The sequence below is a fragment of the Stegodyphus dumicola genome, chromosome 10 (assembly GCF_044657685.1).
Source record: "Stegodyphus dumicola isolate Sdum_Otavi_A_Nest chromosome 10, ASM4465768v1".
NCBI lineage: Eukaryota > Metazoa > Arthropoda > Arachnida > Araneae > Eresidae > Stegodyphus > Stegodyphus dumicola.
The window spans coordinates 22,763,218-22,788,465 of record NC_140777.1 but is presented as its reverse complement, the minus strand read 5'-3'; the positions used below and the strand labels follow the sequence as shown (position 1 = coordinate 22,788,465).

General features: G+C 32.4%; 2 protein-coding genes across 4 annotated transcripts in view; one reads left to right on the top strand and one right to left on the bottom strand.

Annotated features, from left to right (window-relative positions):
* Window positions 1-66: 66 nt before the first annotated feature.
* Window positions 67-2,272, bottom strand: LOC118189212 (DALR anticodon-binding domain-containing protein 3). Its single transcript, XM_035359786.2, has one exon. The coding sequence runs from the start codon at window positions 2,129-2,131 to the stop codon at window positions 515-517; it is 1,617 nt and encodes a 538-aa protein (XP_035215677.1). The 5' UTR covers window positions 2,132-2,272; the 3' UTR covers window positions 67-514.
* Window positions 2,262-25,248, top strand: part of LOC118189211 (carcinine transporter-like) — an 89,776-nt gene continuing 66,789 nt past the window's right edge. For 2 of the 3 annotated variants that reach the window (XR_015043371.1, XM_035359785.2), the window contains exons 1-3: window positions 2,306-2,600; window positions 3,210-3,654; window positions 12,181-12,284. Coding sequence is in view for 2 of the 3 variants with exons in the window: in XM_035359785.2 (XP_035215676.1) it covers window positions 3,274-3,654; window positions 12,181-12,284 (485 nt within the window). In the remaining variant the exon portion in view is untranslated. Of the gene's footprint in view, window positions 2,601-3,209; window positions 3,655-12,180; window positions 12,285-25,248 lie in introns of all 3 variants that reach the window. The other variant, XM_085824778.1, reaches the window with a different exon arrangement.

Genomic DNA, 25,248 nt, shown 5'->3' with positions numbered 1-25,248 from the left:
ATACAGAATCAGAAGCTAACTTAACCATATTTCAATATAGCAATTTATTTTTTAAAATATGTGAATGCCTTTGACAGGAATTTTCTAAATTCATTACCAAAGTATCTCAGAAGATATTTTAAAAGAGAACAGGAGTACAAGTATTTCATAAGTTCACATAACTTCAAAATTATTCACTTACTTCATAGTTTAGAAATATTTACATTAGCTCCTTAGATATCATACCTTCAGTACCAGTCATTTGAAGATACATATATATTTAACTGAGTATTATACGATAAAGAGAAGAGTATTTTAAGATGAAAGAAAATTACGAGTCATTTTGAGGATGGAAGAGTTGTCAAAAGAATTTTAAAAATTAAATTAATATTACTATAAAAATGCAGGCATGTAATGTAAAATAAAAGCCACACAATAATTTATACATATTAAAATTTATGGATGAAATTTAAATTTATTATGAGAAATACAATTGTGTCTATTGATCCATATACATATACAATAATGAATGGTGCTACATTTGTTCAAGACCTTGAATATTCAATAACTGTAAACAGTTACTTAACACTTGATAAATACTCTTTAATAACCATAATCTTGCATGCATTACTTTCTGCAACTGTGGCTGAGGTCCTCCTAAAATACGAATTCTACTATAATAAACACTCAAATGATGGGACAATTCAGATAGTAAAATGCAAATTTTTTTAATAGGGAAACAATATTTTAATGGATTCTCATTCGCAATAGAATTAATGATATCTTGTATGACACCAGGAAATGAAAGAACATATGTAAATAAATACCACTCTTCTTCTAGCTTAAGAAATTCAAAGTTGATATTTTCCAAAGATGGTAATGGATTATAATAACCTTCTTTCACTTTTAATTCAAAATTTTTAAATAAGTTTGAAAGGCGAGCAAAGTTATATTGGACAAATATACCAGGATTTTTTACCGAGTTACTGTCACGATTAGGAACTTGTAATTTTAATACCATACTTGAACTTCTTTTCAAAAAACTAAATTTTACAGCAGAATCTAGCAAAATATCAATACGAGATGACCACAATTTATCATGGGATATATCTGGGTCATATTTATGTGCCATTGCATTCTGTATTTCTTCTTTTTGTGCATTTATAAATTCAGTAATGGATATTTCTGATTTGTTTTTAGGACTAGTACTTTGATTTATAATGAAAACATTGTCTAAACTGACATCATCCAGCATTTGCAATAATATGCACGATTCATAAATAATTATCTTTTGTGAATGTGAAATAATGTGTAATATGTAGTCAGGCTTATTAGACATATGCTTTGACATTATGTGCTTTATGTATGCAGCTTTAGTTAAAAGATCAGAGACACTGTTTTTCGATATTTTTATGTGATTTATACTTTTGCCATATTTTACTAGGTCGTATTTCTCTAAGAATGCTTTACCATCCAAGCACAAACAATCATGCACATCACAACATATTTTCCACTCAGAATGACTTGCTTTGCTCTCTAAACTCTGATGCGTATCATTAAACGAACAATCTTCAGGACAAATAATTTCATTTCCGTTTAAGCTTATGCATGATTTAACTGAGTCAATGAAATGGTAGTAAACTGTAAAATGATTAGCGCTCAAAAATGATATAACATGTTCTGCAGATAATGAATTCCGCATCTTATCGAAATTGTTCAAGTTTTCATTGTGCACCAAAACTAACACTGATTGGCGTTTTTCAAACATACCGTATGTTTTACCATATTTCAAGACTTCGTCAAAAACTTTTTTAAACACAAATGGTCGATTTAAACGAAATGTCAAGTAAAAATGTGAATAAATTTCAGCGTCTAAAATATAAGATATATCTTTAAGCTTTTCAACCAATTCCTCAGAATACTCTAAATAGCGACAACCCTCAGGACTTTGAAGAAGCACATAAAAGTCCCCTTTTAAAAAAATATTTCCTTGTTTCAAATATTTTTGAACCATTATATTTTTGATTTTCTTATTATTACTAATTTCACGGAATACTGACTGAATGTCTGCTTCCAATTTCGAAACAAAAAATATTCGCTCATCTTTTACACGGAGACAAATCAGTGATTCTAGTAACTCATTTGAAGACATTTTGATTAAACTCAACCTTCATCACTTGCAAACAAAATATTTAATCTTACACTGACTGACTGATAAGATTTATGGATAACAAATTCAAGGTTTACACGCGATACAAGTTCGATAAAATTAATACTGATCACATGCACGCACACCCCACACTCACTTCTCATTTCTCAAAAACCGTCTGCTTGGCAACACAGCTCATGTGCCAAGGTGTTAACTTACTGAGCTGTAAGCACCTTAAGTGATATGCATGAAAAAAACGAATAATTTCTGAAAGAAAGTCTTAAGGCTTTAAAATAATTTTCAGAATTAAGATTATATAAAAGTTTTACTTGAAAAGCGTTAACGAATTTTGTCTTTAATTTTTTTGGTAACATTGACGAGTAGTAAATGGCATTACCGGAACATGTTGAGATGTAAACAAAATAAAATTATGTGACCTTTGCTAAGCATTTTCTTGTGAATATTTTAGACCGTAAGTTTCTGTTTTTTGTCCCTCGCGTTTCCCCGGAATTAGTAACTTTAAATGCTTTTGCATTGCAAAAGTAATAAAATATTTCATGGTAATTTGATTAAAAGTAATGTTCATTATTATTTATAGCGTAAGGAAATAATTTGCTTTCATTATTATATAAATTCGGCTAAAATTAGAAATTTTTTGCTTATATGCAAACAGTTACCTTCAGAGTTCAATTAACTGCTTTTCTTCGTAGGTTTTTCTTAAGCATATTATGAAAATCTGAAATTGTCTTGAGCCCATATTTTAAGTACTCATATTTGAAGAGGCAGCTATTGATAATTAACTTATGTATTATATTTCATTTGGTCAGCACAGTATATGGGGAGACTCACTGTGCGCGTATATGGAAAGAGAATGGTTTTGTGAGACTAATTTATTGTGAGCTTAAAAATGTTCATCATGTGTTTGTCAATTTTGAACCATTGAATACCGCTGTAATGTAAAAAATTATCACTTCAGTATTTGATATTATAAATATTAATTTTAATATAGTTTATATTATTTAATGCTGTGATAATTGTTTGTTCATATATTTTTTTAATTTGCATGTGGTTTTTTTTTCAGACATTAATATCTAAATTAGACCATGCTGCCTTCGGGTGCTGCATAAATAATAGGAAATTTAGTTATGGACTTCAATGATGCTTTACAAGAAGTTGGGGACTTTGGTGTATACCAGAAGTTACTTTGTATGTTCCTTGTTGTTCCGTCTGCTAGTCTGTGTGCATTGGTTTACTTTACACAGTTCTTCATCATTTTGGTACCAGAACACAGATGCAGACTGTACGAAGAGGAAAATTTTCACTTGGGCCTAAATTCGTCGAATTTGACTGTTCCTTTTGAAGTAAGAGAAGGTCAAGTACTACCCATGCAGTGTGAGATGTATATTTCATCAAATTACTCCTTCAACTGGGAAGCAAATCTCTCGGATAGAACAGGAGAAACTATGAAATGTCAGAATGGATGGATTTATGATTTCAGTGAATTATATCCAACTGTAGCTACTGAAGTACGTGCTTTGTCATATTCTCCCCTCGGAACTACTCTGTTATGCGCCCTCAAGTCACCAAATTTCGCTCCAAGTATTTTTGGCGAGAAACTTCACGCTGCCATATTACTATCTAAATTTGTTCTAAAAGTTCTACATTTCGAACTTTTAGCTTAAAATGTCTCCAAAAACGCGGTTTTCGCACATGCAAAAACTACGTTTTCAACATACAATTTAGCTAAAAATCCGAAATAAAAACAAAAAATTTAGATAGCAAAAACGTAAAGTTTCTAACCAAAAATATTTGACAAGAATCCATGTACACAGCAACATGTTTTAACTTAAGAAAACATCTACGAATGGCACAATGTAGGCAATGAACGAATCTACAAACTACGTTAACTTCGCTTTAATAAATTAACATAACAATAAATTTCAAAGAATACCATGTACACAGCATCCTGTTTAAACTAAAAAAAAATTCTACAAATTGCACACTTTAGGCAAGGAAGGAATCTACGATCTACGCACTCCTCGCTTTAATAAAATAACATAACAACAATAAATTTCAAATAATACCATGTACACAGCGTTCTGTTTCAACTTTAAAAAACATCTACGAATTGCACAGTCTAGACACTAAACAACAAAATAAACTAAAATAAATTTCAAACTAGTTAAAAAAACAGCAATAACGACAGAAATTCATACTAAAGAACCAATGAACATAACATTCTACAAAATAAGAACAAGGATAAAATAAAATGCACTTACCATGAATTAATGCGTTTTCGAATAGCAGAAATATAAATTTCATACCGCCTTTAACATGCCGCCACGTAATCACTATCGTATTTACATGACAGCCAGACACACTATCCAGAAAATTTATACTATGGTTCACAAATAAATAAAATCACAAATCCTTACTTCTATCATGCACTGCGTTTAAAAATAATCTCCCAGACCCTCTTTCCACACTTCCAAATATCCACTACCCCTCAACAGGATAGCCACAATGATATTTCCTTTTGCCGAACTTCAATTCAACAACTACCATTTTATCTTTCCCTCCCATCTTCTCAGACACAGAGGCGAATCAACGAGTTCCAGCGAAAGATTTTTCAATGTCAACAGGGTTGCCATAGAACACGCAATCGTGCCAAAAACCAGCGCAGAACACATATCGCCACATTTGGTGAAATTAGGGCATATATTAGAGTTGTACCCTCCCCTCCTTTTTTATTATTATTTTTTGGTATTTATAATAACATAAAAATAAAAATTTCTTATGATACAGCTTTAATTAAAAAATGTTAATTGAAAATTATATTTATACAATTATTCATAGTTCTTGCTATGAAATTAAGTAAAGTTTTATAATATTGCTATGTTTGTTCTGGTGCCTCTGCTTTTATTATTACAGTCAAAAGTCGTTAATTCGGACACCCATAATCCGGACCTCAAAGCTACGAACTTTCTGCGCATGCGTCTTGCTGACGCATGCGCTTAAGACCTTTACGGCTGCGAATATGCATGTGCGCATGTGCATAATATGTTTACGCATGCGCGTTGAATGCATAACGGATGGTATAAGCTAAACTAAAATTATCTAATTCAGTTAATGTTGCAGATTGTGTTGTTCCTTAATCTTCGAATTGGATCCGGCTTATTATTTTCTGCAGACTGTTAGAGCAATTTTATAAAAGTAAGCTTGACCTTTCGATTATGTCAAATAGAATTTCCGATATATATTTACTAATATGTAAAGGATCTACAAAGCGAAAGTATGTTTCGAAGTCCATTAAACAAAAAGTGGAATTGCTGCAAAAAATAGATAAAGGCATATCCTTCGTTTCTCTAACAATTCTGAAACCTGTTTATCAATTTCACGCTGCTCTGCGGCAGGGGGGAAATGCCGAGGCACTCAATGAATTGGAAGTTGATCTGTCAGCACTATCCTTATCTTCAGAGCAGATGTTTTTATTTTATTTGGTTTATAATTCCTTACTAAATGTAGTATTTCATCTCGATGTTCTCCGTCTTTGATATGATTTAAATCAAATTCCTCATCATTATTGTTCGCTTCCGATAGTGAAGAAAGTGACACAGAGGTTATTGAAAACGAAAAGATTTCGATTGACAAATTAGTCGGTATTCTCGACACAGCAATTATAGGACTTGAACAGCGGAACTTTGTAACTGAAGGAGAAATTATGTCTGTTCATAGAATTAAAGAGAAAGTATTATCACATAAAACGAACCAACTTAAACAACTTGCATTGAAAAAAATGTTTAATAAAGTAAACAAATAAATATTAAGCTTTTTTTTTTTGTAAATTTTGATACCCTTTAGATCATAATTGTTCTTTATTTCATAAATTACGGTTTCATATTTTTAATTTTATAATTTCTGCATGCCATCCTACCAGATTTAAACTGATGATCTATAATCCGAAAAAATCAATAATCCGGAATGGCCCGACGAGTCTGGATTAACGACTTTTGACTGTATAGGTGAATTAATTTTACAAAAAAAGTGCAACTTTGGAAACTAACAGAAAAGTAATACTAAAAATATGCAACTTTAGTAAATTGCAGAACTGTACAGAAATGCAAAAATATGTAACCTTATTTATTTTATGCATTGAATGTTAAAACGGTACTGTCACTCCATTATTCTACAAATGAAAGCTCTAGTGTAGGCTGGCATATGTAAAACGTGTGAAACTTGAGAAACAAAATCTGATTCTGAATGCTGTTATACAGTATGTTCATTAGATTAAGTTCCTTTGCGTAATTCGAATCACAATAGGGTAAAAATATATTTACGGGTACCCTTTGGCAAAAATTGGTGATTTTTGGCGGTACATGGATACCAAGTTTGTGCAGTTCTTTTACTCATTATATTGGCTTGCCAAAATAACAAGACAAAGAATTGCACAAACTCGGTATTCATGTACATATCGACCTATTTTCATTTAAAAAAACATCAGAGAATTGCACAAACTTGGCATTGTGCACTCCCTTGACTTTAACCATATACAGTCGAACTATATTCGCTTAAAAAGTCATAGGAGTAGCCAACAAAAAGATATATAATCTCAATAAACTACATTTTAAATCAAACAATGAAATAACATAAAAAAGGAAATTTATGTTTGCACTACACAAAGGAAATATCCATTTACCTTATTTACGAATTAACATGTCTTCAGTCAAACAAAATTCCTTAACAGCATCCAAAAACTTCCTACAATTTTCTGAACTAGAATCTGTATACTGGCATCGCCACATAAATTCACAAAATAAGAGTAAAAAATATCCTCCGCAGCGACATTAGACTATACGCATTTCCTTCCTACAAACAGGACACCTATTAATGGCTACTAAGTAAACCTTCATTTACACACCAGTCAAATAATTTTTTTTGCTCAGTCATACAGAAACTTCAAATTAATCTTACCACATTCAGCCATTTTACCGTCTAAACCACAAAACAAGCAATATACTACTAACCGAAACACATCCATATTACGAATTTCCCACAATCATGCAACCGATTACTTCATAATAGGGTTTCCATAACGTTCAACTACTCAGGCTACCATAAATGAAACAACAACTTTGCGATATTACAAGGGGTACCCTTCTCTCTACTCTAATCCACAATAGTAGCATACTTTTGATAGGTAAAAAAACATTGGAAGTATACAGGCCAGTCTCTGAATGTTATAACTTATTCATCAAAAGCATATACAGGTGGATATAAGCATCTAAACTAGTGACTAACTAAAGTGAAAAAAATAGGGTTGTTTTGATTTGAAAGTCTCTTTTACCATGGACCATACAAATAACTGAATATAAATATGTGTGCTCATTGTTTACCTGATAATGTGTTATTTTTGGTCTTCTAGTGAGTAAAGATGTGTTATGTCTTAAAAAAAAAAATAAATGTAGGTCTGAGATCTAGTCCATTACAAAGTCTGAGATCCTGACTCACCAGGACTTGTGGTGACTCTAGTTTTGCATTTTTTCTTGATATTAGCATCAGTTTAAATCTAATAAGGTAACATATAGAAATTATAAAATTAAAAATAGGAAATAGTGATTTATGAAATACCTTAAAAAAGTCAAAGTTATGACCTTAAAAAAGTCAAAGTTAAAAAAAAAAAAAAAAAACCACTCATACAGTACAAAGTTTGAAATCCGGATGTCCATTATGTGGAATGATCTAAAATCCGAACCTCCAAACCACCAATAACACCGTTTTTCTTGTAGGCTTTACGCATGGGCATTTGATTCTCCTCCGTGCTCATAATAAAACATCTGGAGAGTCTCGATTTGTACGATCAGTAATTTGGCTCATTTGCTGCGTATTTGCTTGGCACACATCTCAAACCGAAACATTCCACATAGATACATCGTTGACCTGACACCAACCTGGCGAATCTTCATCACTGCATGTTTATCAAAACATGAGAACTTGAGTAATGACTCTGCAGCGATGCTTAAACTTTTTTTTTATGTTAGTAATTGAATAATAAAGGAGTATGGTAACCTTTTATGTTGACAATGAGTACAGATTTCAGTTAAATGCCCTAAAAAATGGTGGCGAGGAAACATTTACCAATTCTTTCCATATGCTAAAAATAAATTTTGTTGATGCTACTCATAGACCGAAAGATTACTGTTAGGGCTTTTTGAATTAAGAATAACTGATTTGTTATTCACATAAACCCAGAACCAGTGCCAGGGCTCATATGGCCGCACCGAATCGCAGAATTTAGGACCCACAGAAACTGCATCAGGCAGTAAGATATCTAGTGCCGGCTCTCAATAAGGCTTAAGTGGTATTAAAGACTTTAAGGTACCCCCTTGTATTATGGCGAAGTTGTTGTTTCATTTATGGTAGTTGAATGTTATGGAAACCCTACTGTGACGTCAAAGGGTGCATGATTCTGGGAAATTTTGAATCATGGGATGTTTTGTAAGCGCTTTTGTGGTGTGTGTTGGTTTTATTCTTTAGACGGTAGAATGGCTGAATGTAGTAAGATTAATTTGAAGTTTTTAGACAATATGGAGCAAAAGTGGAAAAGAGCGTTAATTGACTGGCATGTAAATGAAGGTTTACTTAGTAGCCATTATAAGTGTCCTGTATGTAGGAAGGATATGCGTCTAGTCGAACGTAAGAACCGTTTAGATGGATTTGAATGGGTTTGTAGGAAGACAGGTTTAGATGTGGTGACGCTGGTATACGGATTTGAGTTCAGATAATTTTAGGATGCTGTTAAGGAATTTTGTGTGCCACAGACTAAAGACGAAGGAACTTCTAAATACGGTAAGTGGATATTTGCTTTTTGTAGTGCTTAAATGTATAACGTTTTCCCCCTTTTATGTTATTTTATTGTTTGGTTTAAAATGTAGTTTATTGAGATTATGTGTTTTTTGTTTGCCTGTATTGTAGAATTAGGTGCTCCTTTGACTTTTTAAGTGAAAATATATTTATGTGTACATGGACAAAGTGAAGAAAGTTCGCAATGCAAGTTTGTGCAATTTTGGATTTTTTTTTTTGAGTAAAAATAGGTCGACGTGTACATAGATAAATTCAAGGGAGTGCACAATGCCATTTTTTTTCAATTTGGGAATTTTTTTTTTAAAGTGAAAATAGGTCGATGTGTACATGGATACCAAGATTGTGCAATTTTGTCTTGTTATTTTGGCTTTGTGTAGAGGCGATTTTTGCGTCAAAAATCGCCGTTATGCAAGCCAAAATAATAAGTCAAAGAATTGCACAAACTCGGTATCCATGTACCACCAAGTTTCGCCAAGGGGTACCCTAAAATATCCTTTTATCGGCTTAAGTATATATGGAATTTATTTTTTCAAAACTCTGAGAAGCTTTAAGCATATGCAAGAAATAGGTATAAGTATAATAAATAACTAAACAAATACAATTCAGGCTTAATTGTTTCAGTGCGCGATACAAGCAAGATAAAATTTAACTGAACAACTTGCCATTAGTTGCCAAGCTCATGATGCATAGCCAAATATGTAAAGTGAAGGATAGCTAAATTTGATTACTTTTAAAGCTTTTTGGATATCACAACACAAAGGTGAAATTTTCCAATTAACGGATTTTGTAAAGAAATGTGGAGAAGCGGTAATAAATGAAGATGATATAAAAGAAGTTTTTCATTGTGATGACAATGCCTCTCAATCATCAATCAATTAATGAATGGCAAAATCTGTAGTATGGTTCTAGATCCAGAAAATACTGCTACTGATAATGAAAAAAGTAACAGAGAAGTTACTGAAAACGAGAAAATTTCGATTGACAAGTTAGTCGGAATTCTCGAAACAGCAGTTACAGGACTTCAACAATGTAACTAAACAAGAGTTTATGTCTGTCTATAGAATTAAAGAGAAAGTATTAGCACAAAAAAAGAAGCAACTTAAAATCTTACGTTGAAAGAAATATTTAATAAGGTAAACAAATAAATATTAAGCTTTTTTTTTTTCCTTGCAAATTTAGATACCTTTTAAATCATAAATACTTCATTATTTCATAAATCATGATTTCATATTTTTAATTTTATAATTTCTACATGCCATCTTACTAGATTTAAACTGATGATCTAACATCTGGAAAAGTCCCAAATCCGGAATCTCCGAAATCCCGAGGAGTCCGGATTTTCGGACTTTGTACTGTATTTATTTGTTTGCTTTAAACATTTGCTATTAAACATTTCCTTTAATAAGAGTTATTTAATTTGCTACATTTTTTGTGCTAACACTTTCTCTTTAATTCTATAGATAGATGTAATTTCTTGTTCAGCTACAAAGTTCCATTGTTCAAGTCTTGCAGTTGCTGTATTGGTAATTTCCACTCATTTGTGAATTGAAATTTTGTCATTCTCAACCTCTCTGTCACTGTATATAGATAGAGATATTTTCTGGATTTAGAACCATACTATGGATTTTGCCATCTGTTAGTTGGTTAATGACTGGGGCATTGTCATTACAATGGAGAACTTCTGTTATAGCATCTTTGTTTGTTAGCACTCCTCCACATTTCTTCAAAATTCCATTAATTGGAAAATTTCTCTTATCGTTTGCGATATATGAACACCTTCAAATTTGTGATAATCATCATAAACGTTAGCTAGTGTCTGCTATACTGTTAGCAATGTATCATGAAATTAATGACTAAAAACATGCTGTTCATAAAATTTTTTCTTGCTTCTGTTGTACACTGATGAAATTAAGCCTGAATTATATTGGCTATTTATTGAGCCTGTTTCCCACACATGCTTAAGGCTTAGTTGAATCTCAGATAAATATACTTTTAAGTTTATCCAGGGATAGACATTTTGCAGTCTGGTGCATCTCTGTGGGTCCAAAATTCTGTTGTCTAGTGGCTCTCCAAATTCTCACAATTTTGTATCCCATTGCCTTCACTGAATTAAAAAAAAAATTGCCATCCCTTAATTTTGTTGCTCAGTGCTTCTCTCAATTCTAAAAATTTTGCTTTTCCTAAATTCTGGTGTCCAGTGTTGCCACACCAATGCTGACACCAGACCTAGACTTCTCTAAATAACAAATCAGTTATTCTCAATTCAGACAGCACTAAATTTTATCTTTTATGCTATGAGTTTCATTTACTAAATCTATTTTGTACATACAGAAAGAAATTTCTGTTAAATTTCTCTTCGTGAACCCACTCAACACTTACTAGCGGAGTTAGTTAGCTAAAGTCTGTAATAATCATCAAGCATAATGTCTACTGGTACGTTATTTCTGGGATCAAGTTACAGAATAAATTCTCTTCATGGGATTTTTGTGGTTTTTCCTATATGTAATTGGATATGTGACACTTTCTCTCATCTTCTGAAATTATGTTCTCATTGAATGTAAAGTTTATTTGAAATTTATTTTATTCAGTGATATTTTTTATTTAAAATAAGCTGTATGTAAAATTTTGAAACTTGTTAAAATCATATTTTAGGTATGCATGTAACAAATAGCGTTTAATTAAAAAAAAGGCATTTACATATGCGATCAAATTTCAGAAATTATAGTAGTGTATTTAAAAAATATTATGACAAAATATTTTAATTTGGGCTTTGCTTAATCTTTCAGAATGTTAGATTCTCTCTCTCTCTCTATATATACATTTTTAGTTTGTAATTCCTTTTTAACATCTTATGTAAAAATATTATCAAAATGAAATAAAACAGTTTATTAGGACCTGTAAATTTACAAGATTTTGTGTCTGGAAAATTGATTAATTTAAGTATATTAATGCGTATTAGATTTATTTGCATGCCATATTATGCATTAAATTTATATACACATTTTAGGTATAGTTTGCTTGTAAAATATTTACAATATGCAGATATTAATTCTGTGATTTCAAAGTTGTAAAGCTAAGTATGTCTGCTTTTCAAATTGTTCATTGAAATACTTTTGAGACTGTTATTGTATTAATTTTCAGTCTTTATCAAAGTGGCTGTTTATGATAAATACAAATTTATACTTTTTTAGATGAACTGGGTATGTGAACATGACCAGTTGCCTTACCAGTCACAAACAATCTTTTATGTGGGAACTAGTATAGGTTGTATAATTTTTGGACTTATAGCAGATAGGTAATTCTTTAATATATTCCTTTGTAGTAGGCTTTTATATATGGCTTGGCTAATTTTGAATTCTTATGAATGTATTTGTATTGATCAAAAGTTTCTGTAGTTGTTACATGTTTATTTAAAAAAGAGGGGGAATGCAGTATGATTCTGATTATTTGAGGTAATATGGATTGATGCTATTTCAAATAATTTAAAACTTGAGTAAAAGAGAAAGCCATAACCATTACAGGGAAAAATTTTAAAAAAAAAAAAAAAATTCCCCTGTAATTTTATAAAAATTTTTGTTACATCATTTTTGTATCATCATCAATATTTGTAATACTGTTTTCGAATATCATAAAAAAATCTATGTTCAGATTTATTTCTATGATGCACACTTTAATTAATATCAAGTGGCATACCTTAAGTTTAAGGTACAATCTGTCTTAATTTCTCTTATAAGCCCTTTTTTTTTTAAATTAGAAAATTTGTAGTTGTTAAATAAAAAAATAAAAAAAATTATACTTTCTGATTGTTTACATCCTTATCAAAAAGTTGCGAAAAAGTAGTAAAGCAGTATGTCACCAAAATAGTTTATATAAGGCAACACATGGTGTCACCAAAAAGCATTTATGTGATAACCCAGTTATGTACATACGATGCCAAATTGCACAAATGCCGAGTTTTTGCAATTCTGTGATTTTTTTCTAAGCGAAAACAGATCGTTGGGTATGTGTGGAGTATAACAGAAAAAAAAAAAAAGGAAAAGTGTTTTATTTCTTGTGTTCGTTGATTTTTAAATTTTATTGATTAATTGTTCTTTTATGAAATTCTTTATGCACCACCACCATTTTGAAAATGGCTATTGCTTTTTTGCACATTATCTCAAAAAAAAAAAAAAAAAAAAAAAAAAAAAAATTACACCAATGCATTTGTGCATGCTGTCTAAAGCCTGTAGCGAATTAGCAACTATTCAGTGGAAGCATGGATAATCAGAAAATATCAAAAATTTAATGAGTATTTTTACTATCATAGCATAGTAGTTCTGTGTTGTAGCCATGGAAAATAATCTGTGAATAAATGCATGTAATTTTTGTATATCCAACTATTTATTTACAGAGCAATTTTGTCAATATTACATTTTCATTTATAATTTTTTAAATTTTCTTATTATTAAATCCAGATCTCAATAATTTTCTTGTATGAAACATATTCTGCTTTCTGTTTTGGTGAACCCAAATTAAATTGCTTCATTAAAATTGGGTTGGTGAAATGTTTAATTCTCTTTAATACAGCAAACTTTCTTTAGACAGTGGTTGATAAAGTTAAATTAGTTTTGCTGATTTGCAAATCTCATTAAACATAATATCCAATTTGTTTATCTTCATTTAATGATCTCATCTCTCTTACTGATTTAATTATTTATTTATTAAAAGAAGGAAAAAACTTAAAATTTACTTTTTATCCATATTGTATCAAAATATAAAACATTAAACTGCTATCAAAAACATTAAATCTGATAGTAAGTGTTAAGGAACATTTAACCTACTAATTGCCAATCCGTAAAATTTCTGAGCTCTGGTAGTTTCACCCAGGTTCTAATCCTGGTGAACGTATAATACAAATAATTCATATAATACATACATTTGTAATTTTGTATAATACAAAACAGTTTCCCTTCAAACGGCCTTCACAAACCATATCTTCCCTTAGCCATATAATGCTTATGCATTTTATCATAACCTAAGTAGTCCCATCAGGAGCATTTAAAAAATAGTTGGAATTGAATAAAGCTGTCAACTGAAAAAAAAACTTCTGTGATTTGTTTTGTGTTTAGTTTACGTCTATAGCATTTCCAGAATTTCTTTAAAAAATACTTTTGGATTTAGAGTGATTATCATTATTGTGTCATCTTGATGTTGATGGTTTGCTTTTTTCATCTGCATTAATTTTGGCATCTACCTATACTTTTTCAAAATCTTCATTTCCAATAAGCATAATTCATGATATAAAACATTGCTGCAATGTATATAGTACAATAACATTTCTGAACTACCATTCAGTGGAAGAGGGAAAGAAAAAGAAAGAGAAATAAAATGGGAGAAGAAAATTCAGGTGTGTTTTTATGATGCACCATTTAATAAGCCCCAGGGGGGCATATCTAGAGTTCAAATTTGAACAGCCTCAAGTTTAGTGGTTTCGTATCTTCACTTGTTTATCATTTCCACTTGTTGAATTAAACATTATAAAATAACCTCTCTATAACTTTGCATTTAAAAGTACTTACAAGCTTTAAAGTAAAATTCTGTTTTGTCATTGCTATTACTAGAAACCTTCTTTTCAATAAACTTTTTTAGGCATTTTATTTTGAGGAGAAGAACAAGACAGAAAAGTTGGTATTTTGTATGGGTGGAAATAATTTTTTTTTTTTTTTTTCATTTAACTGATCAATAAAATTCAGTTTGTAACCATACCAGAGAAGATAGGCCAGTGGGTTAAGGATTTCTCACTGTATTAACCACTTGCACTGCAACTAAACTTCACGATTGTGGTGCCGTGCACTACAATGTAACAAGCGGTAAAGTGTCTCATTTACACCGCTCCACGTCTACGAGTGCAATCCAGAGCTGTAACTCGAGAAATAAACAATCTCGTTGTTAGGCGACGTGTGCACCAGTTATTTTCATTTTTGCAATAAATGCCTATCGACATGGTGTTCACGTCGCTCGCGGTTTGAGACAAAAGCATCTCGATGTGCGTGGCATGTATTTTAATGCAAGTGGTTAACACCACTGTGCAATTATACAATATTTATGCAATCAAAAGCTTATGCAGTTAATTTTTTCAAATAGTCTGTATTTTCTACAACTTGGTTCAGATAGCCCAAATGTTCCAAAATATAGTTCTAGTGTTATTCAGTCTACATTACATCAGAAAAAACCCCAAATCATTTTTGTGAATTTCTTTCATTATCAAAGATACTTTAGTGCAGAAGATAACTGCCTTTTATTTGGCATATCATTTAATCTAGTAAAATTAAAATAATTTTGTATTCATGATATATATATATATATATATATTGGGTCAAAAAATGGAGGGATACCTTGTTCTCTAGTATTTCAGGAAAGTTCAGATTTAGGGTTTAAAAATTAATATTAGTCCTGTGCTATACAGTCAAAAGTCGTTAATCCGGACTCGTCGGGACTTCGGCGATTCCGGATTATCGATTTTTCCGGATTATAGATCATCAGTTTAAATCTCGTAAGATGGCATGCAGAAATTCTAAAATTAAAAATACGAAACCGTAATTTATGAAATAAAGAACAATTATGATCTAAAGGGTATCAAAATTTGCAAAAAGAAAAAGCTTAATATTTATTTGTTTACTTTATTAAACATTTCTTTCAATGTAAGTTGTTTAAGTTTTGCTTCGTTTCATGTGATAATACTTTCTCTTTAATTCTATTAAACAGACATAATTTCTTGTTCAGTTACAAAGTTCCGCTGTTCAAGTCTTATAATTGCTGTGTCGAGAACACCGACTAATTTGTCAATCGAAATCTTTTCGTTTTCACTAACCTCTGTCACTTTCTTCGCTATCAGAAGCGAATTATAATGACGAGGAACTTGTTTTAAATCATATCAAAGACGGAGCACATCGAGATGAAATACTAATTTGGTAAGGAATTATAAGCCAAATAAAATAAAAACATCTGCTCTGAAGATAAGGATAGTGCTGACAGATCAACTTCAATTCATTACGCGCCCGCTGCGGCGTTCCCCACCCGCTGAGCAGCGTGAAATTGATAAACAGATTTCGGATTTCAAAACATACTTTCGCTTTAGATCCTTTACATATTAACAAATATATATAGGAAATTCTATTTGATATAATCGAAAGTTTAAGCTTACTTTTATAAAATTGCTCTTACAGTCTGCAAATAATAATAAGTCGGATCCATTCGAAAATTAAGGAACAATGCAATCATCAACATTAACTGAAATAGATAATTAGATAATTTTAGCTTCCATTATACATAAAACGCGCACGCGAAAACGTATTCTGCACTTGCGCACACTCATATGCGCAGTGGTAAAAGGTCTTACGCGCACGCGTAAACGCCTTTGCGCATGTGTCAACGCGGCGCATGCGCAGAAAGCTTTTAGTTTTGAGGTCCGGATTATAGATCATTCCAAATTATGGGTGTCCGAATTAACGACTTTGACTGTATATGAATGTAATATAAACAGTAATTCAAAAGGAATCATCCTGTTATAAATGATTATAGCAAACTATGTAATTGGCACACATTTACCTGTGATATTTCAAATTAAACTATGACTGTCCTAGTTTCATTTCACACATTGCAAATGCTTTGCCTAGACATTACGTACATCTAACATGTAGCCCAAAAGGTGTGGTGGTGGTGGTGTATTTAATTATGGCAAAGCTCACTAGGGCTATCTGCCTAAGGGGAGGGATGCCTTTGTGGAGGACTTTCTAAGGGAAACTGGCTCGTATACACGTTACACATGGGGAAAACCACGAAAACACCCATGCAGCCAGCCCGTTCGCGGGGATTCGAACCTCGGACCGAACTACCAGTGTTCAGCGACTTTACCGCTCGGCCGCTGGTGGGCTGTAGTCCCCCCCAAAAAAAAAATGTGTCCTCACATGGCTTCCAAATTTTGCCAACATCAATTCTAGTAATTTTTTTCAGGGGGGACTTTAAAAATATCATCTATCACACAGTCACTTATCATATGCTTGAATGTGTATGGATTATGTGGAGACTGGCTGTGTGTCATGTGATAAAAGGATCTTTCGTAGAACATGTGTCAAGAACAATGTGTCAAGAAACTATGAAAGTTGTTACTTATGCTCACTTGTCTGACATAGTCAGGCCAAGCCCACGAAATTCCTCGTGGCAAGGAGCGCTAGAGTACACCTGCCATTGTCAACAGCCTTGAGTACCACTCAGGTGACTTTGTGATTTAGCTCAGTTCCGCCCTCATTTTTAAGGAAAGCATTTTGGAGAGGCGGACAGGTCCAAGGATTTCCCACCAAAACCACACGAGAGGACTTTGGCTTGCCGTATATTTAGTGCCACCATGCCGCACTAACACCTATACATTTACAATATCCATGCCTTCTCCAGGATTGAACCTGGGCCTTTCAGCACGGCAGTCAGCAACGCTAACCACAATACCTCTTGGGTGGCTAAAAGTGTTTTTCTGTTTGATTTATCTCACTTGTCTGACTGTAATATCAGCATAAGACCACGAAATTCATCGTGGCAAGGAGTGCAGGATTATGCCTATCGTTTGCAAGAGTTTTGAGCACCATACAGGTGACAGTATGGCTTTGCTCAGTTAACCTTGCCCAGCCCGAGGATCGAACCCCGGACCTGTGGGGCTGATGTGCAATGTACAAGCACACTGCACCACCAGGCCACCTGACAATTGTAGTTTAATTTGTTGTAAATCTAAAAATATGATAAATATATGCCCAATAGATTGCTAGCTGCAATCATAACGGTGAATTTTTTTTTTTTGACTTACTATATGTCCCCAACTCATCCTTTTGAGATAAGAAAACTGCAGTTAAATAGCAGTTTTACTGATTAGCTATTATATAAGTAGCATATTGTCTCCCTTCTTTTTTATTTTGTGTAGCATGCTTGTGTATTAACTGCTACCAGAACTTTTGTTACCACCAGGGAATATGGGTGGTGATCTGGATTCTGAAATCTTTGGCTGTTGATTACTTCAGGATTGATGTATTCGGGATTTCATTTTCTCTTCTGTTTCTATAATGCAAATTTCTGAGAGATAATTGCTCAATTTGTGATAGTTTTATCGAACATGCCTAAATCTTGGTGGAGTTTGACTAATGTTAACTGCTCGTACTAATAGTAAATAAATTGCATGACAGCTGTAAATGTGATCCAGCTTACTTCAAGGTAGTAGTTTCTACTCTCATTGAATCTGTTTTCACTTTTCATAGCTGCACTTCCACGGATATTTTCTTTAATGACGTATAATTTTGAGAATTAGAATATTCTCAATTATTTAACAATATTCCATGATTCTAGAAAAAGTTAAAAGGCTAGTGTTAATTTTTCATGGATCTTTAAGATCTATGAAAAATTCTGATGTGGACACCACATGACTTGCTTGTATGGCCTATTAAATTATACATATTTTTAATTTATTTACTCAAATTGCAATAGAGATATACTTCTCATTCAAGCAATTCAGTTTTCACTTCACGGCAAGACAAAAATACATCAGAACATTGTCATTGAATGTTGTAAAATATAGAAAAACCTAAATCATCAAATGCAGTTAAAAAAATTTGTTTTGCAATTAAGATTAGAGTTTCTATGCCAAAACAATCAATCTCCCTATAATGGGTAGAAAGGCAATATTTTCAGTGCATAAAAAATTTAAGATGATATCTGGTCCCTATGAGAAGAAATACACTGAAGCTGATGCACCAAATGAATTAATTAACTATTCCACTAAGAGCTTCAAATGTAAACAAATGGTGGCCTCATTAGGCCTAACGCCACTTGAACTTTTAAATTGTTAGTAATTCTACAACTGTTGTATGCACATTAACTCAAGGCATAAAAACCTTGACCAAAACTTAAGAACAATAGTAATGGGAACAAGTGATTAATGGTCCCACTTCCATCAAATGTTAATGGTGCAAAATCTAACTAGAGATAGGAGTGGCAGTATTAACAGTACAGTCAGAAGTCTTTAAATCGTCGGGACTTCGGCGATTCCGGATTATAGATCATCAGTTTAAATCTGGTAAGATGGCATGCAGAAATTATAAAATTAAAAATATTGAACCGTAATTTATAAAATAATGAGCAATTATGATCTAAAGGGTATCAAAATTTACAAAAAAAGAAGCTTAATATTTATTTGTTTACTTTATTAAACATTTCTTTCAATGCGCGCATGCGTAAAGCATATCTTACGCATAGCCGAAATTAGAAAATTGCAACCAGAAAACTATTTGATTTGTATTCGTGATATTTATAATGACGAGGAATTTGATTTAAATCATATCAAAGACGGAGTACATCAAAATTAAATACTACATTTAGTAAGGAATTATAAGTCGAATAAAATAAAAACATCTGCCCTGAAGATAACGATAGTGCTGACAGATCAACTTCCAGTTCATTGCGCGGCGCGAAGTCCCCCCCCCCCCCCCGCGCAGAGCAGCGTGAAATTGATAAACAGATTTCGGAATGGTTAGATAAACAAAGGATATACCTTTATCCATTTTTTGTAGCAATTCGTTTTTTGTTTGATGGACATCGAAACAAACTTTCGTTTTCTAGATCCTTTGGGAGCTCCAGCATCGGAAATTCTATTTGACATAATCGAAAGTTCAAGCTTACTTTTATAAAATTGCTCTTACAGTCTGAAAAAAATAATAAGCCGGATCCAATTCGAAGATTAAAGAACTACGCAATCATCAACATTAACTGAAATAGATAATTAGATAATTTTAGCTTATACCATCCGTTATACATTAAATGCGCACGTGAAAACGTATTCTGCGCTTGCGCAGTCGTAAATGTCTTGTGTGCACGCGTAAAACGCCTATGAGCATGCGTCAACGCGGCGCATGCGCAGAAAGATTTTAGCTTTGAGGTCCGGATTATGGGTGTCTGAATTAACGACTTTTGATTGTATAAGCTTATCTTTAAAATGTGGTCAAAATCACCTGTTTAAAAGTTCCGGGACTGGATTTAATAAAAACTAGCAGAAACGTAAAATGGGGGTTTTAACCCTTTGACACGCATGATATTATTTTTATAATTTTTTTAACTAAAAACTGTAGAAATTGAATATTATGATCATAGAGACAAAGAATATATGAATTTAAAAAAAATCTACTCTTGCCCATCATTCTGTGGGTGGTGGTCGTACTGTGAAACCACCGCCCATCTAGAACTTTGAAACTTACTGAGGTGATAAGAAAAAAAACTCGCCTTTCTCTGTGCGTGTTTCCAATAAATGATGAAATTTACGAATTTTTAAAAAAATGTATGTAAGAATTGCATTATATGTATTTTTTTTACATTATTTTACATGGTAAATCGTCAGAAAAAATTAAAAAATAAACATTTATATAATTTTTCTGTAGCAGTGAAAATATAAGTACATAATAAGGACGTTTGGCTAAATGGATAAAAAACTCAGTAAAATAAGGATAAAAAAAAAAGACTCAGTGTTTTTTTTTTTTTTTTTTTTGTGATACTGTTCAAAGCATGTTTTGTCTTTTGGTACATGCATAGACCCACATTGCACGTTTTTTTCGCACATGTATCTTCTATGACGTTTCTTCCTTGTGTTCAAAATGTACACTGCCTGGATCTAAATTTCACTGGTATATGTCCAGTGTTATTTAGTTTCTTTTCATCTGACACATGAAATTTGGGGTCTTTTATGTTAATGGGGGGGGAGGGCTTGGTCTTTTTGGCTTTGGTACGAACCATTCGTTTCCCATTCATACTTATTTTATTCGTATTTCGTCCCAAAATATTCAGAAAGTATTTTTAATTTAAATATACTTTAAGCGATTTCTATTTTTAATTATAGCAAAGTATATTTACATTAAATTTAAACCACAGGAAATAATTTATAAAGTCACAATACTAGCTTGGGAAGCAAGTGTGTTGAGGTCAGAGAAAAGTCTCTGGAAAAGAAAGACCTTTTTACTGGGCAGGTGCATGTATTGTTTAGTAATAAAATAACTCTGCGGTTTCAAAAGCCCTTATTTATATCCGGGTAAAAATAAGCATTCCTATTGGAGAAGCAAGCAAATGCCATTGTGAAGAGCAGTGGTTTCAAGGTGGGACCACCGAGCCTCTAGAGCAGTGTTTCCCAACTTTTTTTGTGTTATGCCCCACCTAATCCTTTCTAAAATTTTAAGCTCCTCCTAGCATATACATAATTTTTAATATTTAAAAATTGAAATGTTCACGAAAGAAACTTGAATGATAGCTTTTAGGAAGAAATAACTACGAAATTTTGTGAACAAACACAGTAAGTAAACTTTCAAAACATGGAGAACTGAAATTCAAGAAAGAATTCATTTTAGTGAAAGTTTTTTGTTTTAAGTATTAGTAATTTTTATTATTTAAATTTAACGAGTTCCTTGTGCTTGATACTTGCTGCAAAGAAATTTTATGTCAGGTTCCAATTTAGATAACTTGAGTCTCAAGTCTCCCCGTTTCATTATATCCAATGAATTTTTTTTTTTTTTTTTTTTTTTTTTTTTTTTTTTTTTAAGCAGCAAATCATTTATGGAACTAAATCTGCATTCAGCAAAATATGAAGATGGAAACAATAACAATAGTTCTTTTGAAAATTTTGTTGCATTTGGATATCTGATTCTGGTTTCCTCACAAAGCTATGTCATCACTCTTTTTATATTAAATAAAATTTTAATTGACTTATCAATTTGAATTTTTGCGAGTTCTTTTTACTGCATATTTGAAATGTCAGCCAAATCCACTAGCATTGGCTGCATCATCCAAGTTGGAAAATCAATTTGTTTTAAGTTACAAAATCTTTTAAATCAGCTGATAAAATTTTCAGATGATCAACAATAACAAGTATAGCAGTACTTCATGTCACATTTTTGGAGCCAATGAGACTTTTCAAAATTTTTGTGGTAAATAGTATATGCCTGACATAATTCAACAAAGATAATGAAACCAAATACCTTTCTTTTGCATCATAAGTTTTATTTGCTCCTTGAAGTTGTTTATTTAATATATTTAATTTATTTCTAGAATGGTTTAAAGATATCGGCTAAATAACTCACAATTGCCTTGTTATCATCCATTAACAGATTTTTCATTTCAGGTTTGTCGCTTAAAAATAACTAAGAGTATCAAATAGTTCCATAAGTCTTTCCAAGCAGTTCCCTTTCGACAGTCTTCTTACTTCAGTGTGAAGTACAAGTCTCATATAGTTTTCATTTTGTTCTTCATAAAATAACTTAAAAAGACATTCGCATTTGGCCCTAGCTTTAATAGCATTGATACACTTTATAACTGAATTTAGTACTTCATTTAGAACAGGCGAATTGTTTTTAGCTACCAGGTTTTCTCTGCAAATAACACAATGCACAAGAAGCATTTCTGGATTCTCATCTTTTATCAATTTTAAGCAACCCTTTTTCTTATTCCGTGCTTTATTTTATTTTTCAACCATCATATTAGGAACACCATCTGCAATACAAGATGTATTATATTTTTTATTGGTATATTTTTTATATCTAAGTAATTTTTTAGCTTACTATAAATATCTTTGGAGGTAGTGGTGCTTTCTAACGATTTACAGAACATTTCTTCAGCAAAATCCCCTTTATGAATATATCTTACATAAGTTACAAGTACGGCCTCACTGTCTCTCAAAGTTGGTTCATCCATTTGCACCGAAAATTTTCTTGTTTTCAGCTTTTCAACAAGTTGTATTTCAATAGCCTCATTTAATCTTTCTTCTGCAAACAGTATTGTTATTTAGTGGCATAGCTTTAACGTCTTCGTCATCTTTTTCTAGAATGGTTTAAATGCTGATATTGATGGTTTGATTAAATTCTCCCCTATAGTACGGCTTTTCTCAGATTAAGTGATGAGTAACAAAATTTGATAAATAGCCTCAACAGCACGATTTAACAGTTGCATTATGAACAGTAAATAGACACTTTAATACTACTCTGTTTTCAAAAATTTTCCTTAAAGTGTGAAAATAATTCAAATCTGAATTAATATTAGCATTATGTTTCGCCTTAATGTGCCTCAAGACAACCTAGTTTCATTGATTTGTTGGTCAGGCATTATTGGCATAAAAGGACAAAAGTTGACCGTTTATGGACCGGGTATGAAACCAAATTTTAAATATGTCTCCGAATACCAATGAACGGTTTTTCTTGCTTGTACCCCTCATTTCACTAAGGGCTGAAAGAAATGAATATAAAATCAATATAAACAAAGCTGAAAGCAGCTGCTGTTGCCGTTCAAGGAAGGAATAGTATACCAGTTGTCATTCCTGCAGTAAAAAATAAAATAAATTTGTTGGCTGAAATGTGCGAGAAACATCTGGGAAGCATAATGTGTCAGTTATTTAACTGCCTTTAAAAGCATGTAAATGTCCATGTCTACAGCGAGAATTCTTTATAAAATATTTAAAATGCACCGCAATTTAAAAACTTTTTTACGTATACATCACTTACATTTTTCTTTATTTTAGGGAATAAAAAATAAAATTTCGAAACATTTTGACTTCATGAAACATACTTAGAACGTCCTTTGTTCCCTTAAACTCTGGACGAGTCCATTTTCTAATTGGCCCCCTTAACACTCGCATTGCCCCCTTATGGGGCGTGGGCCCCACGTTGGGAAACACGGCTCTAGGTCTGTGTTCTAGTTCTGTGCTCTAGTTCTAGTTCTCTAGTTCTGTGAGCATTGTGATACAATGCTCTAGTGGGGCAGTGGTCACGCCCTGAAACCACAAAGCAAATGCCATACATATAGAGGGTTTTTTTATATATGCAATTTAATTATTGCTATTTTTAATTATTTATGACAGAAATCATGATGTGCGACGAATAATTTTTGAAATTTAAAGTTTTTTATGTTAATAAAAGGGAGTTATTTTGTCTCATCGAAAACGAATTTTAAAAGACATCCGATTTGAAGTACTAAGATCTAAAACATGTATGATTCTGCAGTCATTTTGTGTTATTTAGAGGTAAAAGATCAGTAATCAATCGAATTTCACTCAAAAATTTTGGAAAGAAGAGGAGGAAATAATTCGAAAATTGGTGGTTTCAAGGCGTGACCACCGCGTGTCAAAGGGTTAATGCTTCAGCTGTACTACATAGACTCTCCTCACTTGAGTACAAGGCACAGAATATTCATATAACCATATGAAACTGTCAGAAAAGTTCTTATTTACGATATTACTTAACCTGCATGTCATTGGAACTTGAATGTCTGTTACATTGTGATAGTGTTGACCCTTCATATGAAGTATGAGTTTCAGAAATAAAAAGTCATTCAGCACCTGGTGAATGTGGTGAGTAATTAAGAACTAACATATGTTTTCCCCCTCGAAACTGCAACACAACTCCAGCTGTATGAGTAGGTGCATTCTAAAGACCTTATTTTATTCTAACCAATTATTTTTAATTTAAGAAACTTTCCTTTCCCGTCTGATTTTGTTTTCCTGCCAGAATGTAAATTTAATGATGTATATGCAAATTTAAATGAGTTCAAAACAATATATAAGCCGCAATTTCATGGTACAGTTAGTTCTGAATTTATGCCACATGGTTAATTTAGTAACTTTGTAGTTGAATAGCCACTTTCAATAGCTTATATTGATATTCTAGACTCGGCTTTGCTGTGTGCAGCTGATTTAGTGGTTTAGATAAAGTAGAAGTCAGCCAGGTAGCTAAACTTGTGGTTTTAATTTATTGTGGTTGTACCTACTATTTTCAAGTTACTTAGGCACAAGTGGTGGTTAAATTCTGAGCACCAAGTAAGTGTATTTCTGTTTGTTTAGGTTATTGTAACCTAACATCTGTTTTTTCAAAACCTAGCAAAAATTTGTTACTTCATCTTTCAGTAGGGTCTGCAGTTTATGATCCCAAAATACACTAGAAGACTACAGCATGTCATACAGCAAGAAGGTATCCCTCTCCTTCCATTATTCCAGAGGCCCAACAGCAGCTGAGTGGTAAAGTCACTGAACACTGGTAGTGCGACCCGAGGTTCAAATCACGTAAACAGGCTGGCTGCATGGGGTGTTTTCATGGATTTCCCCATGTGTAACATGTATATGAACCAGTTTTCCTTAAATAGTCCTCCATGAAGGCTTCCCTGCCCATAGACAGATAGCCCTTGAGGCAATGCCTAATCACATAAACCAAACAAACCATCAT

Excerpts from the sequence above, each read along its gene's own strand:
- LOC118189212 (XM_035359786.2), bottom strand. The coding sequence starts at position 2,131 with ATGTCTTCAAATGAGTTACTAGAATCACTGATTTGTCTCCGTGTAAAA.